General features: G+C 59.4%; 2 protein-coding genes across 15 annotated transcripts in view; one reads left to right on the top strand and one right to left on the bottom strand.

Annotated features, from left to right (window-relative positions):
* The first annotated feature begins 1,405 nt into the window (after positions 1-1,405).
* G6PC3 (glucose-6-phosphatase catalytic subunit 3) lies at positions 1,406-5,699 on the top strand. The gene is made up of 6 exons (XM_022565076.3): positions 1,406-1,748; positions 3,639-3,745; positions 4,062-4,152; positions 4,350-4,468; positions 4,652-4,793; positions 5,028-5,699. The coding sequence occupies exons 1-6, from the start codon at positions 1,531-1,533 to the stop codon at positions 5,389-5,391; spliced, it is 1,041 nt and encodes a 346-aa protein (XP_022420784.1). The 5' UTR covers positions 1,406-1,530; the 3' UTR covers positions 5,392-5,699.
* HDAC5 (histone deacetylase 5) overlaps positions 5,027-18,563 on the bottom strand; it is a 37,534-nt gene continuing 23,997 nt past the window's right edge. For 5 of the 14 annotated variants that reach the window (XM_089899983.1, XM_089899980.1, XM_089899982.1 and 2 more), the window contains 23 exons: positions 18,367-18,511; positions 18,142-18,256; positions 17,729-17,859; positions 17,445-17,591; positions 17,243-17,355; positions 16,819-16,950; positions 16,376-16,598; positions 15,213-15,424; positions 14,648-14,959; positions 13,707-13,872; positions 12,734-12,867; positions 12,232-12,352; positions 11,736-11,806; positions 11,486-11,593; positions 11,060-11,115; positions 10,835-10,922; positions 9,790-9,909; positions 9,440-9,537; positions 9,149-9,267; positions 8,544-8,677; positions 8,190-8,274; positions 7,881-8,046; positions 5,027-7,789 (listed from right to left, as the gene is read on the bottom strand). In XM_089899983.1, coding sequence (XP_089756109.1) covers positions 7,750-7,789; positions 7,881-8,046; positions 8,190-8,274; positions 8,544-8,677; positions 9,149-9,267; positions 9,440-9,537; positions 9,790-9,909; positions 10,835-10,922; positions 11,060-11,115; positions 11,486-11,593; positions 11,736-11,806; positions 12,232-12,352; positions 12,734-12,867; positions 13,707-13,872; positions 14,648-14,959; positions 15,213-15,424; positions 16,376-16,598; positions 16,819-16,950; positions 17,243-17,355; positions 17,445-17,591; positions 17,729-17,859; positions 18,142-18,256; positions 18,367-18,511 — 3,036 coding nt within the window. In that variant the 3' untranslated portion in view covers positions 5,027-7,749. The other 9 variants (XM_022565073.3, XM_022565072.3, XM_030762175.2 and 6 more) reach the window with 7 other exon arrangements.

Below are 18,563 nucleotides of genomic sequence, written 5' to 3' on the forward strand. Positions count from 1 at the left end.
CACATCTACCCCATAACAAGTCATACATAACTGCCACTCCACCTTTTATATAACATTGTGATTATAGGTTCTCATGAATGACTGCCAGGCACTGTAAGGAAAACCTTCCTGGAAGAAGTGGAAAAATCTGAGACCTGAAAGACAAGCAGGGAAAGAGTGGCCACGTTCTAAGCAGAGGTAACTGCAGACGTCAGGACCCCTAAAAGGAGAGAGCTTGGTGATTTCAGGGAGCATAAAGTAGCTCAGAAATATCATGAAACAGAATGTGGGACTGGGCTGGTAAAGGTTGTCTTGGCTAGAGGCCAAGCAAACTTTCAAAGACTAAGAAAATTTAGGCTTTTTCCTTGGGGCAATTGAAAAACATTTAGCAAGGGAGCAAAATGAGATTTGTATCCAGCTTCCTTTCCCCACACCCTTTTAATTAGTGAAATTAATCTCTTTCCAAGAAGAACCCAAATTTACATTCTCATTTTTACCCCTCAAAAACTCTCCAAGAACAAAGTTGCTTGAGGTAGGAAGGAACCACTTCACCAGTCTCCTCCCACCTCACCTCTGCCTCTAGGCAAGACCTCACCTAGAATTGCTGAGATTTCTATTTTCTGTGTGTTCCTCCAAGGGATTATTCCAATTTTTGTCGTGGGTGTGTGCCTCTCCTCTTCCTTTACCAACCCAGCTACTATCTCGTGGTTTATCTGCCCAGCGGGGTTTTGGAAGGCAAGATGACAAGATGACGAAAGGAGAGGGGCAAGGCAAGCACAGAACTGGGAGGAAGGGTGATTTAGACTGTGCTATGCGTAACAACTGTCAAGCCGTTAGGGATGACCCCTCAAAATCAAGAGGCTGATCTGTCAGCCTCCAAATCAACAGCAGAGGAATTCAAGCAGGAGAGTCTTGGGCTGGGGGAGGAAGGCGTGTACCGATTAGCCAGCTGTGTGTGCAAACGTAGGGGCCCGCTTCAGCACCAACCAGGGATGCCTGGCTCCCCGGAGCAGGGGTTGTCCCTAGCCTTCTCTCCAAGAGATCTCGAAATATTTTTGGAGGGTAGCTGTACTGGAGGAGAAAGGTCTGGTCTGGAAGGAATCCTGGCCCGGGATATTACATATCCATCTTCACAGAAGTAAAGGAGGGACCCTGGACGCACCGCCGACCCTCAGGTTAGTCTGTCCGATGACCCGGAACAGCAGCTGGAGCCGCCTCTACGCCCTCTGCCCACGTGCCGGCAATAGCAGCCACGTGGGGCTCTGCGGAAACGCCTTCGAAGAGATTTGTCCCCTGCGCTGCCCAGTAGAGAGGGAGGCCCGGGAAGAGCGCAGGAGGAGGAAACGGTACCGGCAGGAGGCCTGGCTCGCGCGAGCCTGAGGCTGCAGGGGGCGGGGCAGGAGGCGGGGCTTTCCCGGCCACCAACAGGGGGCGGGGCCTCGGATCCGAAGGGTGGGCTTTGGAGGGCCGTGAGGAGCTGCTTCCTGGTCGCCTGGACTCCTCGGCTTCCGCCTTAGCTCAAACCCTGGCCGGGCCGGCCCCGGGGTCAACATGGAGTCCACGCTGGGCGCGGGCATCGCCATGGCCGAGGCGCTGCAGAACCAGCTGCCCTGGTTGGAGAACGTGTGGCTCTGGGTCACCTTTCTGGGCGACCCCAAGAGCCTCTTTCTGTTCTACTTCCCCGTGGCTTACTACGCCTCTCGCCGGGTGGGCATCGCAGTGCTCTGGATCAGCCTCATCACCGAGTGGCTCAACCTCGTCTTCAAGTGGTGAGACAGCGAAGCCCTCCCGCGTCCTGGTCCCCCACCCCCAAAGGCCCTGAGCCCTGTGCAGTCCTTGATCTCTCTCGTCAGCTGCCTCAAAGGCCTGGCTTCCCACCCCCACCCCCCCCCGACAGTGAACCCATGGCCTTAAGACCTCCCACCCCTACCCCGTGGCCACTGACTTTTCCCCTATGAGCATCTTTGTGCATCTTGGACCTCAGAGTCCCCATCCTAATCATTAAACTGGTGTTTAACGGGCCTGATCAGAGAAATCACCTAAGGGGGCGTATTTAAAATGCAAATACCCCATTCCACCTCACACAGACAGATTTTGAAACTCCAGGGGAGGGGCTGGGAATCTGTATTTTAACAGGCATCTGTGGTGACTTAAGTAGCAGAAAGTCCTGCTTCTCAACTCACTCTTTGATTCATTTATTCATTCGTTTATTTGACATAGTTTTTAAGAAGCATGCTTTGTGCCAGGCTTCACACTAGTGGCTAAGGACAGAAAAGGCTTGCAGATTAAGGTGTGGTCCCCCAGACCATGGCCAGCAGCATAAGGAGCATTTGAAAACTTGCTAGAAATGCAGAATCTCAGGCCCCACGCCAGAGCTACTGAATCAGAATCTGCATTTTAGCAAGGACCCCAGGCGATTTGTGTGCACAGTAAATTTCAAAAAGCACTGGGCTAAAGCATTGCCTTCCGGGGAACACTTTCTCTTCTCCCTTTTCCCCTTCATTCACTAGTAGGCTCTGCACACAGACTTAGAAGCCAGGAACCCCAGGCAAGTGGGTGGGGCCCTTGGGGTGTATCTCTTTGTGCCACCTGTTCTCTCTTGGGTGCAGAAGGGAGCATACTTTCCGCCGGGCATGCAGCTGCACCTCCCCTCACCCCTCACCACTGTCTCTGTTGCCAGATTGCCAGCCTGGGGGAGGGAAGGGAGGTTCATAGGAGACACTTGAATGGATGGGCTGGAATGACTTGCTGAAAAACAAAATACCTTCCCTTCCACTCTTCTCAGCCAGGGCTTCATCCCTGCTGTAAACGGAAAGCAATTGTCTGATCATTTCCTTCCTACTGAATTGCTCTTTGCTTTGTGCTCTCCTTCCTCAGAGTCTGTATAAGCCTTCCTCTCTAGTCCTGTTTCCCTAAGACCACCCCCTTGGGTAGACACTCTTAATGCCCCCCACATGGCAGAGCCCCTATTCATTTCCTAAGTATGTGTTGAGCATCTGGTGCATGATCCAGGCTCACTTTTTGGCAGGGAGAGGCAAGTCCCTTCCACACCTCCCTCCCCAGCACTTGGCTTCCTGCCGGCATCTCTTCTGCTCTCCCACCTTTTCTCTTTCTGGCCACAGCAGCCTCTGCAGTGTGTTTCCCAGGGTCCAGTGAAGCACCTGGCTAAGCCAGTGGATTTTGAATTTTTTTGTCTTCCTTATTCTCTCTCAGCCTCTTTGTCCATTCCCCACTCCCATTTTCAAAGACCAGAGGCTTACCTAAGTAACTCAGGCTGGAATTTGGGAAATGGAGAGAGGAGAAGCAGGAGGGTCAGTGAGGGTCTGGGGAGGGAGGGCATGGGGCAGGTCCTGGGCTCTCTATAGATGGCAAGAGCAGAGCCGGCCCTGTAGCGGGAGGGCTAAGGATGGGACTTCTGAGCATCTCAGAGCACACACACGCACACACAATCTCTTGCCTCCTTATCACTTTAAAAAAAATAGCATGCTTTCTCCTGTTCCAAGGTAAAAAACCCTGGCAGGGCAATGGCACAGAATTGGACACCCTTTCTGACTCCAGCCTGTAAGCCCTCCAGAGTACTCCAGGTGTCCTTCTGCCTCAGCCCCCGTTCCCCTGGCTGTGTGTGCGTGTAATGGCATCTTGCATCTGTTCTCTTCCAGGTTTCTGTTTGGAGATAGGCCCTTTTGGTGGGTCCATGAGTCTGGGTACTACAGCCAGGCTCCAGCCCAGGTTCACCAGTTCCCCTCTTCTTGTGAAACTGGTCCAGGTGAGAAGCCTCAAACTTCCCTCTCCCAATGTGGTTAGGGTTCAGTGAGTGTTTGGTCGTACTTTTCAGCTGGGGCAACCTAATCAGAGGCCCAGCCTCTCAGTTACTGGGCCAGAGAACAAAGAAACCCAGGGAAGACCATGTTGAATTATAGGAGAAGAGCACCCGTGCCGCTTCAGGGCAGAGGGAGCTAAGGGTCAGTGCTGGAGGAAGGCTCTCCCCTCGGCCACGGGGAGGCAGCTGGGTTGAGCAATCACCAGGGGCACCTGGGTTCCACCAGCATCCTCTCACCACAAGCTTCTGAATCCCCTGGCAGGCAGCCCTTCCGGACACTGTATGATCACAGGAGCAGCCCTTTGGCCCATAATGACGGCCATCTCTTCCCAAGTGGCCACTCGGACCCACAGGTACACCTTGGCATTGCCCACCAACGGGGGCAGAGGTTATGGTACCCTGGACCCAAAAGACCCAGCAGCAGGGCAGCCTGGGAGCTGGAGTTCTGCAGACGCCGGGGCATCTGGTCAAACTGTGAGGTGCCTGGGTGCTGAGGGAAGCCCAGCTGTGCGTGGACACCTCCTGAACCATTTGCCTCTCTTCTTTTTAGCCGCTGGGTGAGGGTGATACCTAGCTTGGCTTATTGCACCTTCCTGCTGGCGGTCGGCTTGTCCCGGGTCTTCCTCTTAGCACATTTCCCTCACCAGGTGTTGGCTGGCCTAATAACTGGTGAGCAACTGGGGCAACAGGGTGGACCCAGAGGGTGCCGTTGGCAGTGGGAGGACCAGTGTATGATCTTCCCATTGTACAGCCAACCCCAAGGGCCCCCTTCTCCTGCCAAACTACCCTGCGGCTCGGGGTGGGGGTCGTATCCCCAAACTCCTTGAAGCTGCTGTCACCCCACTTCCCTAGGTGCTGTCCTGGGCTGGCTGATGACCCCCCGGGTGCCCACGGAGCGGGAGCTAAGCTTCTACGGGTTGACCTCACTGGCCCTCTTGCTGGGTGCCAGCCTCATCTATTGGACGCTCTTTACACTGGGCCTGGATCTTTCTTGGTAAGTCCTGCTTTGAAGCTTGGGCAAGTTGGGGTCTGTCCTGCCTCACCTGTACCTGGCCTGGTGGGTCTCTGGTTGGTTGTAGCTAAAACGGGACACATTAGCTGTTCACAAACATTGAGTCTCCTGGGGTCACGGCAGAACATGGCGGTAGGCCCCAAAGGGGTGGAGAGCCATCAGCCCTCTAGGACCCAGGGGAATCTCTCTCCTGGCAAAGACTCTCGCTCCCCACAGGTCCATCAACCTAGCCTCTAAGTGGTGTGAACGGCCTGAGTGGGTGCACTTGGACAGCCGGCCCTTTGCCTCTCTGAGCCGCGACTCAGGGGCCGCCCTGGGTCTGGGCATCGCCCTTCACTCCCCCTGCTATGCCCAGGTGCGGCGGGCATACCTGGGACATGGCCAGAAGCTAGCCTGCCTTGTGTTGGCCATGGGGCTGCTGGGCCCCCTGGACTGGCTGGGCTACCCCCCTCAGATCAGCCTTTTCTACATCTTCAATTTCCTCAAGTACACCCTCTGGCCATGCCTGGTCCTGGCCCTCGTGCCCTGGCTGGTGCACACATTCAGTGCCCAGGAAGCACCACCCATCCGCTCTTCCTGACTCTAGGTGCCTCCTACTGCCACTTTCCCTCTCACAAAGCCCACACACTCCGTGCCCTCCACACTCCGGGGAGGCAGCCCCATCCCCTTCCAGCCCCCAACAGGCCCTGCTCATGGTGAATTTTCTACTTCTCCCACCGCCTGGTCTCAGCCCCAAAGAAGGGCCTTCTCTCTCCCAGGAAGGCTGGTCCTCCTCCTGCCTTCCCTCCCACGTCCCCAAAGGGCAAAGGCAACAGTGAGATCAGTGGGTTCCTGTAACACTGTGAGGGGCTCAGAGCAGCCCCAATAAAGCCCTTCCACACCTCTGGACTCCTCTCTTGACTCCGTGCACATCTCCACTGGACTTGCCCGTGCGGCTGCAGGTGGAACCCTTGCCAGGCCACCTGTTCTGCACCCGCTTCAACCCTGTGCCCCCAGAGACTGAGAGTCAAAAGGAACAGGGAGACCTTCAGCCCGGGCCCTCTCCCCACCATCACCACGTAGGCCACACAGAGGTTCCAGGAGATGGTGTGGCTACGTTCAGTGAAACCTTGTTCTTAACCCACAGGACAGAGATCCCACTCCCTCCCACCCCAGCCTCTTGTTTCCTAAATTGGCTAGTCCAGGGGCTGGAGAAAAGTAGTGTTTTTTTGGCCAGGAGGGGGAATGAGACCCTCAACTCCATTTGAGAGCCCGGAGAACAGAGACATTGGCCCCAGAAGGCACTGCCAGAAACAAGTTTATTTACACAAGGACACACAGTGTAACAGGTTACACAATACTTAACTGAAATCCATGTCCAAGGAGACAAAGCAAGGAGTGGGTTTACACGAGAACCAGAGCGGCCGTGGGGAGAGGGAGGGTAAGAGGCCCGGAGCTGGGGCTCAGCATGGGGAGGCCTGGTACCCTGGGCCCAGCCCCATCCCCATCCCCCAGGAGGATCTAGAACACACTAACAACACACAAGACACAAGCGCACAATGAACCAATGGTGGTGGGACTCCTGCCCCTCCCCTGGCTCCCTCAATCCTGCTCAGGCCCCTGTTAGGATAATAAATATGTAAACAGATTGGTGGAGCCCTGGGGACGGGAGGAAAGAAAGTATATGCGGTGTTGGGGAGAAGGAGGGAGTAAGACTCAGCCCCCTAGGAGCTGCTTCCCATCTTTGGTTTCCCACAGGCTGGAGGGCATTCGCTAGAAGCCTTGTGGGCTCCTAGCCCTGGAAACAAGAAGGCTAGCAGGGCTTCTGGGAAAGAGAAAGGGCAGTGCCCAGCCCCATCCTGGTCTTAGTTCCCTTGGGCTGGTGGCCCACAAAGGAAGCCCAGGAGGAAGGCAAGCTACAGCTGAGGGCAGACTCCTGAGTTCTGGCCCTGCCCCTTCTAGAACTCCCACTCACCATCCCCAGGCTTCAAAGCCAAAGGCCCCAGGAGAGAGGTGGGCCACTGACCCTTCTGCTTGCAGCATGCTGGATGGCTGGGGAAATCTGGTCCTGAACAGCAGGGGGGCTCTCACCAGCCTGGAGCCCCCCTGCAGGGACCACCTTCTCCCCGCTCCCCAGACTGTGCCAGCAGAGGGGCAGGGAGGCCGACAGAGTAAGAGGGAGAGCAAGCCCGGTTCTGCGCCTCCTCTTGGCCCCTCAGAACCCAGGAGTGCAGCTCCAAACCTCCCCCCACGCTTTCACCCTCTCCAGCCCCTGAGAAGGGGAAATAGGCCCTGAGGAGGGTAAGGCAAGACAGCCCTGCCCACGGACCTCAGGCCCACATCCGACAGCACAAAGCTTTCCTTTGGTGCTGAGGCCAGGAGAAAGGAGGAGGAGAGAGGGGTCTGTGTGGAGATGGTGAGGACACGGGGGGAAAAGAGTGAGAATCGCAGGGCGGGAGCCCACCTCCCCTCCACTCCACATCTTAAGACTGTAGAGGGACCCTCCGGATCCTCCCCTGGGGCTGGAGAGGGGAGGAGGGTGAAATTAAGGCATTTCCCCCTAAGTCAGCTGAAGCCAAGGCACCAAACTTACTGTTCCCTCCTCACTCAGGGGGACCCCAGAACCAGAAGGTGCTATCTGGGCCCCAGGCCCACCTTGAGCTGGCCCAAGCTCCAAGGGGGACAAAGACAGAATGCAGGAAGTGGGTGTGCAATACAACGTGAGGGAAGGGCTGGAAAGGGTACCCCTGGCCCTACAGAGGGTGCAGACTTCTAGAGCTGAGACATGGGCCACGGGGGGCGGGGGAAAGGGGGGCCCTGAGGCAGCTAAGAGGAGCAGGAGGGGCGAGGCTGAGAGACCCACACGGCAGACGTTGTTGAATGTGTGACTTTTTGTTTTTTAATAGAAAAAATAAACAAAATCACAATGAAGAAGCCCAGAGGGGTGGGGGCCTGGGCGTCACAGGGCAGGTTCCTGCTCCATGGGCTCCTCTGCTGGCCTGTGGGCACAAGAACAGGGAAGGGCACTGAAGCACTGTGGGATGGGGGGGAGCAGTCTGGGCGAGGGCAGGGAGGTGGGGGGCACCTCACCTGGGGCTGTGCTCCCGGCCTGCAGCAGCCTGGGCCTGCTCGGCCCCCACCGACAGCAAGGCCATGGCACTCACAGTCTCAGCCTCCTCTGTCTCACCGGCCTGGGCCTCCCGCAGGGAACGGCCTAGACCAGCAGCGAACCTCTGCACACAGCTCCAGTGTTTGCCTGTGGATGAGGGATGGGCCGGGGGTCAGGGAGAGCCAGAAACCCCCAAACGTACGGCCACCCCCAGCCCTAGCCCTGGCGTCACACAAGCTCCGCCCCCTTGGCAAGCTGGGCCCTGAGTCCCTCTGCCTGTGCCCACGCACTCTGGATCTCGATGACTTTCTCTAGCGTGGCCACTGCGTTGACGTTGGGCTTTTGTTGCAAGACTGCCTCGTCCAAGGGCTGCAGCTGGCAGGGGAAAGAAGAGAAGGCTTAGAGTGGCTGCCCCTCTAACCATCCCGCCGTTCAGCCCCATGACAGGGGCAAGCATAGCCTTTCCGGGGAAACCTCTATTTAGAAAGCCTTCCCTTCCCTGGTCACCACCTGTCCTCAGGAATCAGGAAAACCTCCCCAAGGGCCCTCGGTGCTGCCTGACCCAGGAAAGGGACCCTCCCTCGCTGGCCCCTTCCCCCTGGCCTACTGGCCCACCTCCCCTAGTCCCGCCGTGCACCCCTCACCTCCACGCTGAGCAGAGCGGAGACACAGGCCTCAGAGGCATCACAGATGGCGGTCAAGTCATGGCCTCCCTCGAGGGCCAGCACCACCCGGCCCCCTGCCAGCGCCATCAGCTGCCTGGTCAAGTGGCCGAAACCTTCAGGGACGCGTGAAGGGGGGGAGAGGAGACGCTTAAAGAAAAACTCAATCCAGGAGCAAGTCAGGAAGGAGAGAAAGGAGACGAGATGGGACAAACAGCACCGAAGAAGACGGTGGATTTAAACCCAAATCGATATCCATAATAAAACTCAGTGTCAGTGCACTAAATGCTCCATAAAACACAAAACGTAAGAGGCTAAAAAGATCCAATTACGCGTCTCCTAAGGAGCACCGTGAAAAACCACCACTGAAACATGAGGGATCAGCGAGCTCCATCCCTACAACTCCTGGAGGAGATGCTCCCCCCCCACCTGCTTGCCCCTCAAGGCCAGGGTTGGCAGAGGGAGAGTGGGAGGATGCTGCCAGGATGATTCCAAGTCTTAGACCTGCCTTCAACCCTGCTCCCAACCTCCCACTCGACCCCATCTTCACTGCTCCATAGCCTCCCTCGATCCCCCCACAGGCTCACATCTGGCGGTGACAGAGTAGCCACCCAGCGGAGACAGGTGTCCCTCGACAGCATCAAACCCGGCGGAGACCAGGACCACATCAGGTGAGAACTCGTGGGCAATGGGCATCACCACTGTCCTGCAAAGGGAGGGCCCAAGCTGACCCTGGCAGGTGGCTCAGCCAGGCCTCCCCAGGCTCTGCCCCCCACAGAGCCGACCCCCTCCACCCATGCGGAACTGAGTGCCTTCTGCCCCTCCCATGGCAGGGCCCGGGGGTTCCCACCCCTCCCTCGGCTCTTCTCAGTCCCCACCTGAAGGCCGTTAGGTACTCCACGTCTCCGATGGGGGGATCCACACCTCCCGTCCATGCCACGTTCACATTGTACCCCACGCCCGGCCCTCCGCCAACCTGGCAGCATGGTGGGGGAGGGGTTACTCTCACTGCCTGGGGATCCCAGACGTTGCCCCGCCCTCAGCCCTGCCTCCAGCCCTCACTCCACTGACCTCTGTTCTGCATGGAGGGGCAGTTGGCTGGCGTGGTCCTCCCACTAGGAGCCCAGACTCCCCAGGTACCAGCACCACCACGGGCCTCCATGGCTCCCTGCCAGGTCCCATTCTGCTATCTCCCCGAGGGCCCCACGTTTGAGCCCAGGAGCTGTACCTCTTCAGGAGCCCCAGAGCCCGGAAAGAAGTTCCCATTGTCATAGCGATGCAGGGAGATGTAGAGCACGGAGGGGTCGTTGTAGAATGCTTGCTGGGTGCCATTGCCGTGGTGAATGTCCTAGTGGGAAGGGGTGGGAGCATCAGGGAAGAGGCCCAGGGTCTGACCCAAAGGTCAAAATTCTGCTTGGCCCACCCCGACCCTGTGGTGGGCTCTGGGGGTGCAGCCCAGCACTAGCTACAGGGCATCTGTGTTCTGTCCGCCACGGAATCACCCCACGCTTTTCTAACCAGGGTCTGCGGGCCGGGACATGGCACTGCACAGAGGAGACACAAAGCCAGGGGACAAATGTGGTGGATCTTCCTGCGAGCCCACTCAGCTCAGCAGTGTGGAGGGAAACAGTACGGCTAGTCAGGAATTGAAAGCAAACAGATGCATTCTGAAGGAGAACCCAACGTCATGAACTTTGAAGCCCAAGCTGGGCTTCGAAGAGATTAGATCCCTCCTTGCTGAGGCTTGCTCCTCACAGGGAGCGGTAGGGGCCTTTCCCTCTGCTGTGAGAGGCAGAGGCGGAGAAGCACAGCGTGGCAGCAGGAGCAGAAATGCCGGGGCCCACAGGCCTGATCTGAAACCCAGTACCCAACATCCCACGCTAAGTAACCTTGGTTGGGTAAGTCCCCCAACAGCCCAGTGTCTCTGTTTATCGAAATGGACATCCTACTACTTAGGAAACAAGGCGGCCACGAAGCAGCACCACGTGTCTGGCACACAGTCAGCCCCCAGTCAACAGGGACTCCAGCAACGGCAGGAGCTGTCTCTACCACTCAAGGCAGAAAATCTCCTCGGCTGCTCAAGGCTGCGGGCTGGGGGCCAAGGTGGACCAGGGGCTAAAAGCATTTCGAGTCTCCACTAGTGAGGAGGGGGGCCCCATGGGACTGTGAAGGCTGGGCTAAGAGCCCCAGCACGGGCACCTGAGGACGAGGGCGTGGGGCTGGGGTGGAGGCTTCCTGAAGGCTGACCCTGGTCCCCCCAGCCGACTGCCTACCCAGTCCACGATGAGAACCTTGCCCACATTCAGCTTCTGCTGCAGGAGTTTGGTTGTGATGGCTACAGAGTTGAAAAAGCAGAATCCCCTGCGGGGGTGAGCGGAGAAGAGGGCAGGTCGTCAGCCTTAGTGGATGTTTGCTCACAGATACACGCGCATCAGCTCTGCTGAGAGGGAGATGGTGTGAGGGCAGTGGGTCTGGGGCAGGGCTGCGGTGGCACTCACATGGCTGTGGATTCCTCCGCGTGGTGTCCTGGGGGCCGGATGATGGCAAAACCATTCTGGAGAGGTACAGACGGAGGAACAGAAACAAGAGGCAGACAGGCGGGCAAGGTGGCCACGAAGTGGGTGGACACAGAAGGAGAGAAGCATAAGCCAGGACGAGAACATACGTCATAAGCATCAATCCCACAACCTTTAGGAACGCCAGCCGAGGGCCACGTGAGACCCATGACAGCACAGACCTTAGTGCCTCTTGGTCACTCCCTCTTTACCCCTCACCCCCCAGCTGGCCTGGAGCTGGCACCTCCTCCCCACATCTGCACCTGAAGGTTGAGATTACAGAGGATGGTGCCTTACTGACAGGAAAGCCACAGCTGCCCCCATCACCCGCTCCTGAGGCAACAGGACCAAGGCCCCACACACACTCACCTTGAGCTCCCCCGTCGCCACCTTGAAAGCCAGCTCCACCAGGCAGCCCACCGCCATGCGCACGGCACTGGAGGAGTGCATCTCATTCCACACGGTGTCACTGTCTACCTGCGGGGGCAGGAGAGCAGGCTTCAGCGTGCCCCCTGCAGGGGGAGGGCGAGAATGGGGGTGCAGCTGTGGTGGGCAGGAAGGGAGGGGCTGGAGCTGGGAGCACCACCCACCCATCCCCACTGGCAGGTGCCCTACTCACCCCGATGCCCCCACAAGGCAGCATGGCGTACATCTTCTGGCTGATGGGGCCTGCAGGGAAGAGGAACAGAGCTACTCTGGAAGTTGCCTCGACTGCCGAAGCCGCAGGTTGGGGTGTGCAGAGGGCAGTAAACTCAGCCACAGAAGAAGAAGGCCAGGCCCCAGCACACGACAGGCCTCTGCAGCCCACGCCAGCTGGGAGATGTCTGTCCCCCGTCCCGGGGGCGGGGGGGGCATCCTACCTCTGGGGCAAATGGCAGGGAGAAAAAGGGGCCTGACAGGTTAGGGAGAAGGGCAAAGCCCATCACCAGGCCTGACCTGTCACCTCCCATCCTCCTGCACACATCCCACCAGCATGTTGTAGTCTGTGTGAATGGCGCCCTCTGGAGGCGTGCAATGTAGCAACTGCGCCCACGGGAACCCACCTGCCTACCCCAGTCCCACCGGGGCAGAAGACCTGGCCTGGCCCACGCCCCCCCATCGGCCGGCCAGCTCACCGAGCAGCTTCTTGCTGTCCAGCTTCTGTCGGTTGAGGGGGCTGGTCCCATAGAGCAGGGTGTGGTATTCGGAGTGCACCGTCTGGATCTCGTCCAGCGTGGCTTTGCGACCCCGGATCCGCTGCCAGGCGAGAGCAGGAAGAGAGGCCGGTGAGAGGGACGGCACCGCAGGCTCAGCTCCCCCGAGGTCCAGCCCCTCTCTCTGCCCCACAGCCTGGGGCACATGGAGCCACTTTCTAGCCTCGGGAGATCAAAGGTTGTTGAGGAAGTATGCCCTGGTCCCCCAGGGACCCCAGTCCAGGACCCTCCCCCATTCAGCTGGAGATCATGGGGAAACCAGGCTACAAGGGATGGAACTGGCAGGTGCCTGGGGGGCCTGGCCCTGAAGTCAGGGGTTGAAGAGGGAATGAGGAAGAGACCCAGACAGAGGCTTCCCCGACAGGGGCAACACAAAGGCTTTCGCTGGGTTTGAGGTGGAAGCTGGAAGGAGGGGCTCCCTTACCTCACACTTGCTGAGCAGGCCTGTCTCCTGCAGCCGAGACCAGATGCTCTGGATCCGGCCAGCATGCTCAGGGTGCACGTGTGTGTTGCCGCACATGCACTGGTGCTTCAGCATGAACGTGTCATAGACCACACCTGGGCCAGAGACACACCTGTCAGCCAGCACTGCTCTGGGCCGTGTGACAGCCTGGCCCCCGCCATCCTCAGCAGAGCTCACTGAGCTTTTCCCCAGCCCACCCTGGTCCCAGCACCTCCTCACAGGCACCCCAGCTGCCCTCCCACACACCTGCCCCTCTTCTTTTCATGAAATTCTTTTCCCCCATCACCGCCTGTCAAAAGCCTCCCTGCTCCTCGAGGCTCCAGCAGGCCGCCCTTGACACCCCCATCGGTTTTGACCTCATGGCACATCCTCCTTTCCCCCTCCTGTCACAGCCCCTGTGTGCTGCCCCTCTACCCCCCAACACACCCCACTGGTGAGTCGGGACCGTCCTCAAGCATCTGTGCCCCCTCAGAGCCCAGCACAGAGCAGTTTCACATGGAAGAGCCTTCTGGAATGGACTGAGGCCTCACATTTAACCTCACAGGGCAGAGAGGGAGCTAGAACAGCAGGACCAAGCTGAGACAGCGGGCTCCCTCCACCTAGGCCTCCAGGGCTTGTGTGGCGAGGGCACAAAACTGGTGGTCCCTCAGCAGTGGTGGGGTGGGCTCCTGAAAGAAGGCGCTGCCCCAGTGGGCAGGGACACTCACCGCCCTCCCACCGAGGTAGAGGCTGCTACCACTACCACAGGTGGCTGTGGTGCAGAGGGAGGGGGCCAAGGCCTGTCTTCCCTCCCTTCGGGATGCTCTGAGGGGCCCTGGCCATCTCTCCAGGGCAGGGGCTGTATCTCATCTCTTCACAATGCCCAAGGCTGGATGCCATGCACAGGCCCCCTGGCAGACGATGTGAGGACAGCTCGTGTGGGCGCGGGGCTCACCTGTGGTGAAGAGGTGCTTGGTGGGCTGGTCCGGGGGGCTCCTCATGCCCCCAGGGGCAGCCGGTGAGGACTGGGTGCGGCCCAGGGCCTGATGAGGCACAGCGGCCAGGCTGAGGGGCGCCTGGTACACCTGCAGAGGCTGCAGCTGCTGGGCATCTGCAAACACCTGGGAAGGAGGAGAGTGGGAGGGAGCCTGGGTGAGGCTTAGTCTGAAATGGAAGTGAGGACAGGTGGCCTCCCAGGGGGTGGGGGCCTGAATCCAGCCCTTCTCTTCTGTATTGCCTCCTCCCCCCACCCTCCTCCCTCCAGGGACAGGAGACACTCCAGCCTTAGCCATCTTCATCTCCATCTCCGAGGAGATGGGGAGAGATGGGGGGTGGGGGGACGACGGACGTGATGAGTCATGCTACCGGAGTAGCATTGAGGTAAGAGGCTGGGAGGGACGGGGGTGTGAGAGGGGGTGGGATGAGTCAGGCCCGGAGGGCTCAGCTGTGTCCGCAATGAATGGAGTGCGTGCTAGGCACCAGGGCAGACTGTAGTAACAGCGGGGGCGTGTGTGTACACACGCACGCAGAGACCGACGCACAACCGGCCCTACGCAGGCAGAAACGCAGATATACACAGACCACGTGCATGTGCACACGTGTGCGCACGGGCGCGCGCGCGCACACACACACACACACACACACTGAAGCAGACAGGCGGGGGCAGTCACAGACGCAGGGAGGGGCTGGCAGACGGGGCACAGACAGCTCTGAGACTGACACAAGCAGCTCCCTCCCTTCCACAGCCCCTTGTCTCTTTCCTGCTCCCCTTTCACTCTTAAAAAGTTGTTCCTGCACAGCCTGGAAACTGCAGACTGGGGAGAGGGAAGGGTAAAGGTGGAAAGATACCGGGGAGGACGCAGGGGTGGTGATCAGGGGCTGGGGCAGAGGGGGCACCTTTTTGTAACCAGCACTGGACTCCTCCAAGTCGGGCCCCTCCTCAGCACCACTCTCGCCCTCCTCATCCTTGACCTGGATGCAGTCCTCCTCCTCCTCCTCCTCCTCCTCCTCCTCTCCCTCCTCCTCCTCCTCCTCCTCTTCCTCCTCCTCCAGGTCTTCCTGTGTGCTCTCGCTCTCCGTGGAGCCTTCTCGGGGTATGGCCAGGGCCCCCTCCCCCAGGAAGGCCTCCTGCTGCTCTGTCAGCTCCTCCTCTGTCTCCTCGGGGTGGGTGGTGGGCTGCCGTGGCAGCTCCCCAGTCTTGGTGAGGATCTAGGAGCAGAGCAAGGAGGCGCGTCAGCTGGGAGGGGGCGCAGCTGTGCAGCCTGTGGCCCAGGAGGTTCTATCCTTCCCTCCTCTCTCCCCAGCAGACAGCGGCCCAGCCCATACAGACCTTTGATGTGAATTAGAAAAAGGCAAGGCGGCTCCTCTGATGCAGCCTGGGGAGTGGCCCGGGTGTCGCCAGCCCGGCACCCTCTGTGTCCTGACCCCAGCACGGCCCGGATGTTTGCTCCTCCCAGCTCACCTTGCCCAGCTGCAGCTGCTGCTGCTTCTGCTTCTCTAGGAACTGCTGGTGCTGCTGCTGCATGACCAGCTGCTGCAGGGCCTGGGGGCTCTGGGGCAGCGGCGAGGACTGCGTGCGGCTCAGGGGCCGGTGCCGAGGGAGCTTGCCCACCGTCCGCATGCTGGTGGCCACGCGCTCACCCGTCACCAGCGGGGACTGCCCGTGGAGCGGCACTGTGGAGGTGGTGCGGGGAGGGAAGCAACCATCACTGTCAGGGCACCAGGCTCCCACTCCCATCCCGAGACTCTCCCGCTTCTGGAGCAGCGCCGCCTCCATACTCAGGAGAAACCCGCGAGGGGCCTGGAGCACCCTGCCGCCAAACCTGAACCCCATTCTTCCTCCTCCCCACAACTGAACAGTCTCGCAGCTCAGAGCCACCACCTCTGGCAAAACGTCCTGGATTCACTTACGAGCACGTATAGTCTCGGGCCCTCCGTGTGCATGAACAATGACTAGTTCTCCCCAACTGCAAGACCTCCCTGATCATGGACGTGGATCCCACCCAGCTGGGAAGCCTGGAGGCCAGGATCACGTGTCTTTTAAGCAGAACCTCTTCTGATGCCACCAGCTACTTATGGGCTGACTGTCCAATCCCATAGCTGCCAGACACACGTGACCACTGAGCACTTGAAACATGGCCTGTCTCAACTGAGATGTACTCTAAGTGTGAAATACGCACCAGATTTCAAAGACGGCATGAAACAAAGTAAAACATTTCATTCTAACGCTTCATATTACGCTCAGATGATAGTATCCTAGATACGCTGAGTTACGTATATGTTATTAAAACTAATTTCACCTGTTCCTTTTCACATTTTGTAACGTGGCCACTAGAACACTTTAAAGTACACATATGGCTTGTATTATATTTCTACTGGACAGCACTGCTCTGGAATGTGAGCTCCATTACGACGGCAGAGTTCGGGAACAGTGCCTGGCCGGCTGTAGGTACTCAATCACGTCTGTAGAATATGGAAGAAATCAATGATGCCGTGGAGGGGAGCTGTGACAGGGCTGGTGAGGATCCCTGGCTACTTCTCCCTGGCAGTTGGTCCTTCCCTGAGCCCTCAGAATGGGGGGGGGGGCCTGACACCCCCTCCTCGGACAGCTGCCCACCCACTCACCAGCAATGAGGGCGGTCTGCTGCCGGGCCTGCTCCAGCAGTAGCACGTGCTGCAGCAGGGAGGCGTGCCCGTGGGCGCTGGTGTCGCCCTCCAGTGCCACGCCCAGCAGGCAGCCGGGGATAGAGGATGTGCTCATGAACTTGCCCGTCAGTGCACCACCCTGCCGCAGGGACTGGAGGGCCTGCCTCTCGGCCTCCTGCTGCGTCGAAAGCTTCGGGGAGGCCTGGGGAGAGGAGATGGAGATGAGGGAGGGGTTTATACTGCCCCCAGTCCTGCCGACTTTGGACCAGCATCCCTCACCTACCCTCTGCCCACCCCCAGCTCTGGGGGAGGGCCATCTGATCTCCATCAGGACCCTGGGAGGACAACAGCCCCAGCCGGGGACATCCAGGACCGAAGACCTCAACACCAGAGGGAGGACGGGGTATGTGCCCCGTACTTACGGTGAGGTGCGAGTTGGTGACAGTGACCGTGGCCTGCAGCCCTAGGGAGATGTTGGGCAGAGAGGGAGACGTGTAGAGGCTGAACTGGTTGGGGGAGCTGTCCAGAGGGAGGGCCCGGTGCTGGGGGAGCATCTGGGGAGCAGTTGGGAGAGACAAGCATGAGAGCAGGCCAAGGGGGGCCACCTGGGGCCAAGGCTGAGGGCTCTGAATGGCGCCCCGCTTCCTGCACCAAGCCCCACCTTGGGGGGGGCTGAGAGATAAGAGCCATCCAGAGGCCCGTGAGACAGATCCCACTTCGGGGCAATAGGTCCCTCTAGCCTGTCCACGCAGGCAGAGGGTCCCTGCTGGGCACGCTCAGCCAGACAGACCGGACGGGACAGAAAGCAGCGCTGGCCCACCCGCCCAGCCCTTGGCAGGCCTGTACCTCGGTGGGGATGTTGGGGACTGAGCCAGTAAAGCCATTCTCGGCGATGGTGCTGTGGGAGCTGTTAGGAGAGCTGGGGCCGGAGCCTGGCGCGCTGTTGCACACGGCTGCCGCTATGGGAGAAGTGGCTGTCACCTGGGCCTGCTCGGAGCCACCCCCCACTCCCCGGCCCTCAGAACAGGGACAGGAGAGGAGCCCTTACCTCCAGGCCCGGCACCTGTGATCTCAACAGCTCTCTTCTTAAAGGTGCTAATGACAGTCCCGTCCTTGCGACGCAGGAGGGGACTGCTCCTCCGCTCGGCCACCTTCTGCTTTAGCCTCGAACGTACTTTTAAGTTGGGTTCGGAGGCTGGGGAGAAGGCAGCCGGGGCTCAGACACACGCACACAAACGGACACACCTGCGGCCTAGCCTGGCCCCTCCACATTCCCACCTCTGCCCACCCGCCCCCACCCATACCCTGGGAGGCCAGGTTGTGCTCACTCACCTGTTTTGCGGAGGGGGAAGTCATCGCGGCTGTCGTAGGGCCCAAGCAAAGGCAGTTTGTAGGAGGGAGGCGTCCCAGGGGGGCCACTCTGGGGAGGGGAACTCTGGTCCAAAGAAGCATGGTGGGCTCCCCTGCAGGGTGGAGGGAGGGGATGGAAACAGATGTAGGTTATCACCCAGGCAGCTGGACCGGCCACCAAGCAATCTACATTTATGAAACATCCACTGCATATGGGGATAGGAAATGGATCCTGGGGAGGGCAGCGAGGAGACAAACAGGGGTGGGAGTCTCGTCTCCCAGGAGAGATTACAGGGCCCCTATATGGCTTCAGGCCAGGAGCCCCTTGCCATCCTGCAGCCAAGCAGCCCCTGAGCAGGACACCTGTGCAACCCATGCCTGCCAAGGGCCGTTACCAGCATTTGGGATGCTGTGGGAGGGAATGGTTGAGGCCGCCTGGTGTGGGCTCCTTTGACTTCGACAGGAGGAATTCCTGGAGCCTCAGCTTCACCTCAGTGCTGGCGATGGCACCTGCGGGACAGGGCACAGCTGACCCGGAAGCTTGGGGCCAGGTGCCCACAGCCAGGAGGCGTGGGGCGGGGCAGGAGTCCCAGCTGGCCCCGGGTGGCCCCAGGCCTTACTCTCTTTGCTCTTCTCCTTGTTTCGCAGGATGAGCAGCTGCTGCTCCAGCCGCTGCTTCTCCAGCTCCTCCTGCCGTTGCTGCTCCCGCTGCCGCTGCTGCTCCAGCTCCTGCTGCCTCTTGGCTGCCAGCATCTCCTGCTGCTGCTGCAGGGGCGCAGGGGGAGCGAGGCTGGGTGAGCCGGGTCCGGGCGGGGGT

Source organism: Delphinapterus leucas, chromosome 19 (genome assembly GCF_059928025.1).
Source record: "Delphinapterus leucas isolate spDelLeu-1000000601 "Yukka" chromosome 19, BTC_Dleu_Yukka2, whole genome shotgun sequence".
In the NCBI taxonomy this organism is placed as follows: domain Eukaryota; kingdom Metazoa; phylum Chordata; class Mammalia; order Artiodactyla; family Monodontidae; genus Delphinapterus; species Delphinapterus leucas.

What these genes read in the sequence shown, in the direction of transcription:
- G6PC3 (XM_022565076.3), top strand. Translation starts at nt 1,531, where the DNA reads ATGGAGTCCACGCTGGGCGCGGGCATCGCCATGGCCGAGGCGCTGCAG. An exon ending in CTCAACCTCGTCTTCAAGTG is followed by an intron (nt 1,749 to 3,638) that starts GTGAGACAGCGA and finishes GTTCTCTTCCAG; the next exon opens with GTTTCTGTTTGGAGATAGGC. An exon ending in TTCTTGTGAAACTGGTCCAG is followed by an intron (nt 3,746 to 4,061) that starts GTGAGAAGCCTC and finishes ATCCCCTGGCAG; the next exon opens with GCAGCCCTTCCGGACACTGT.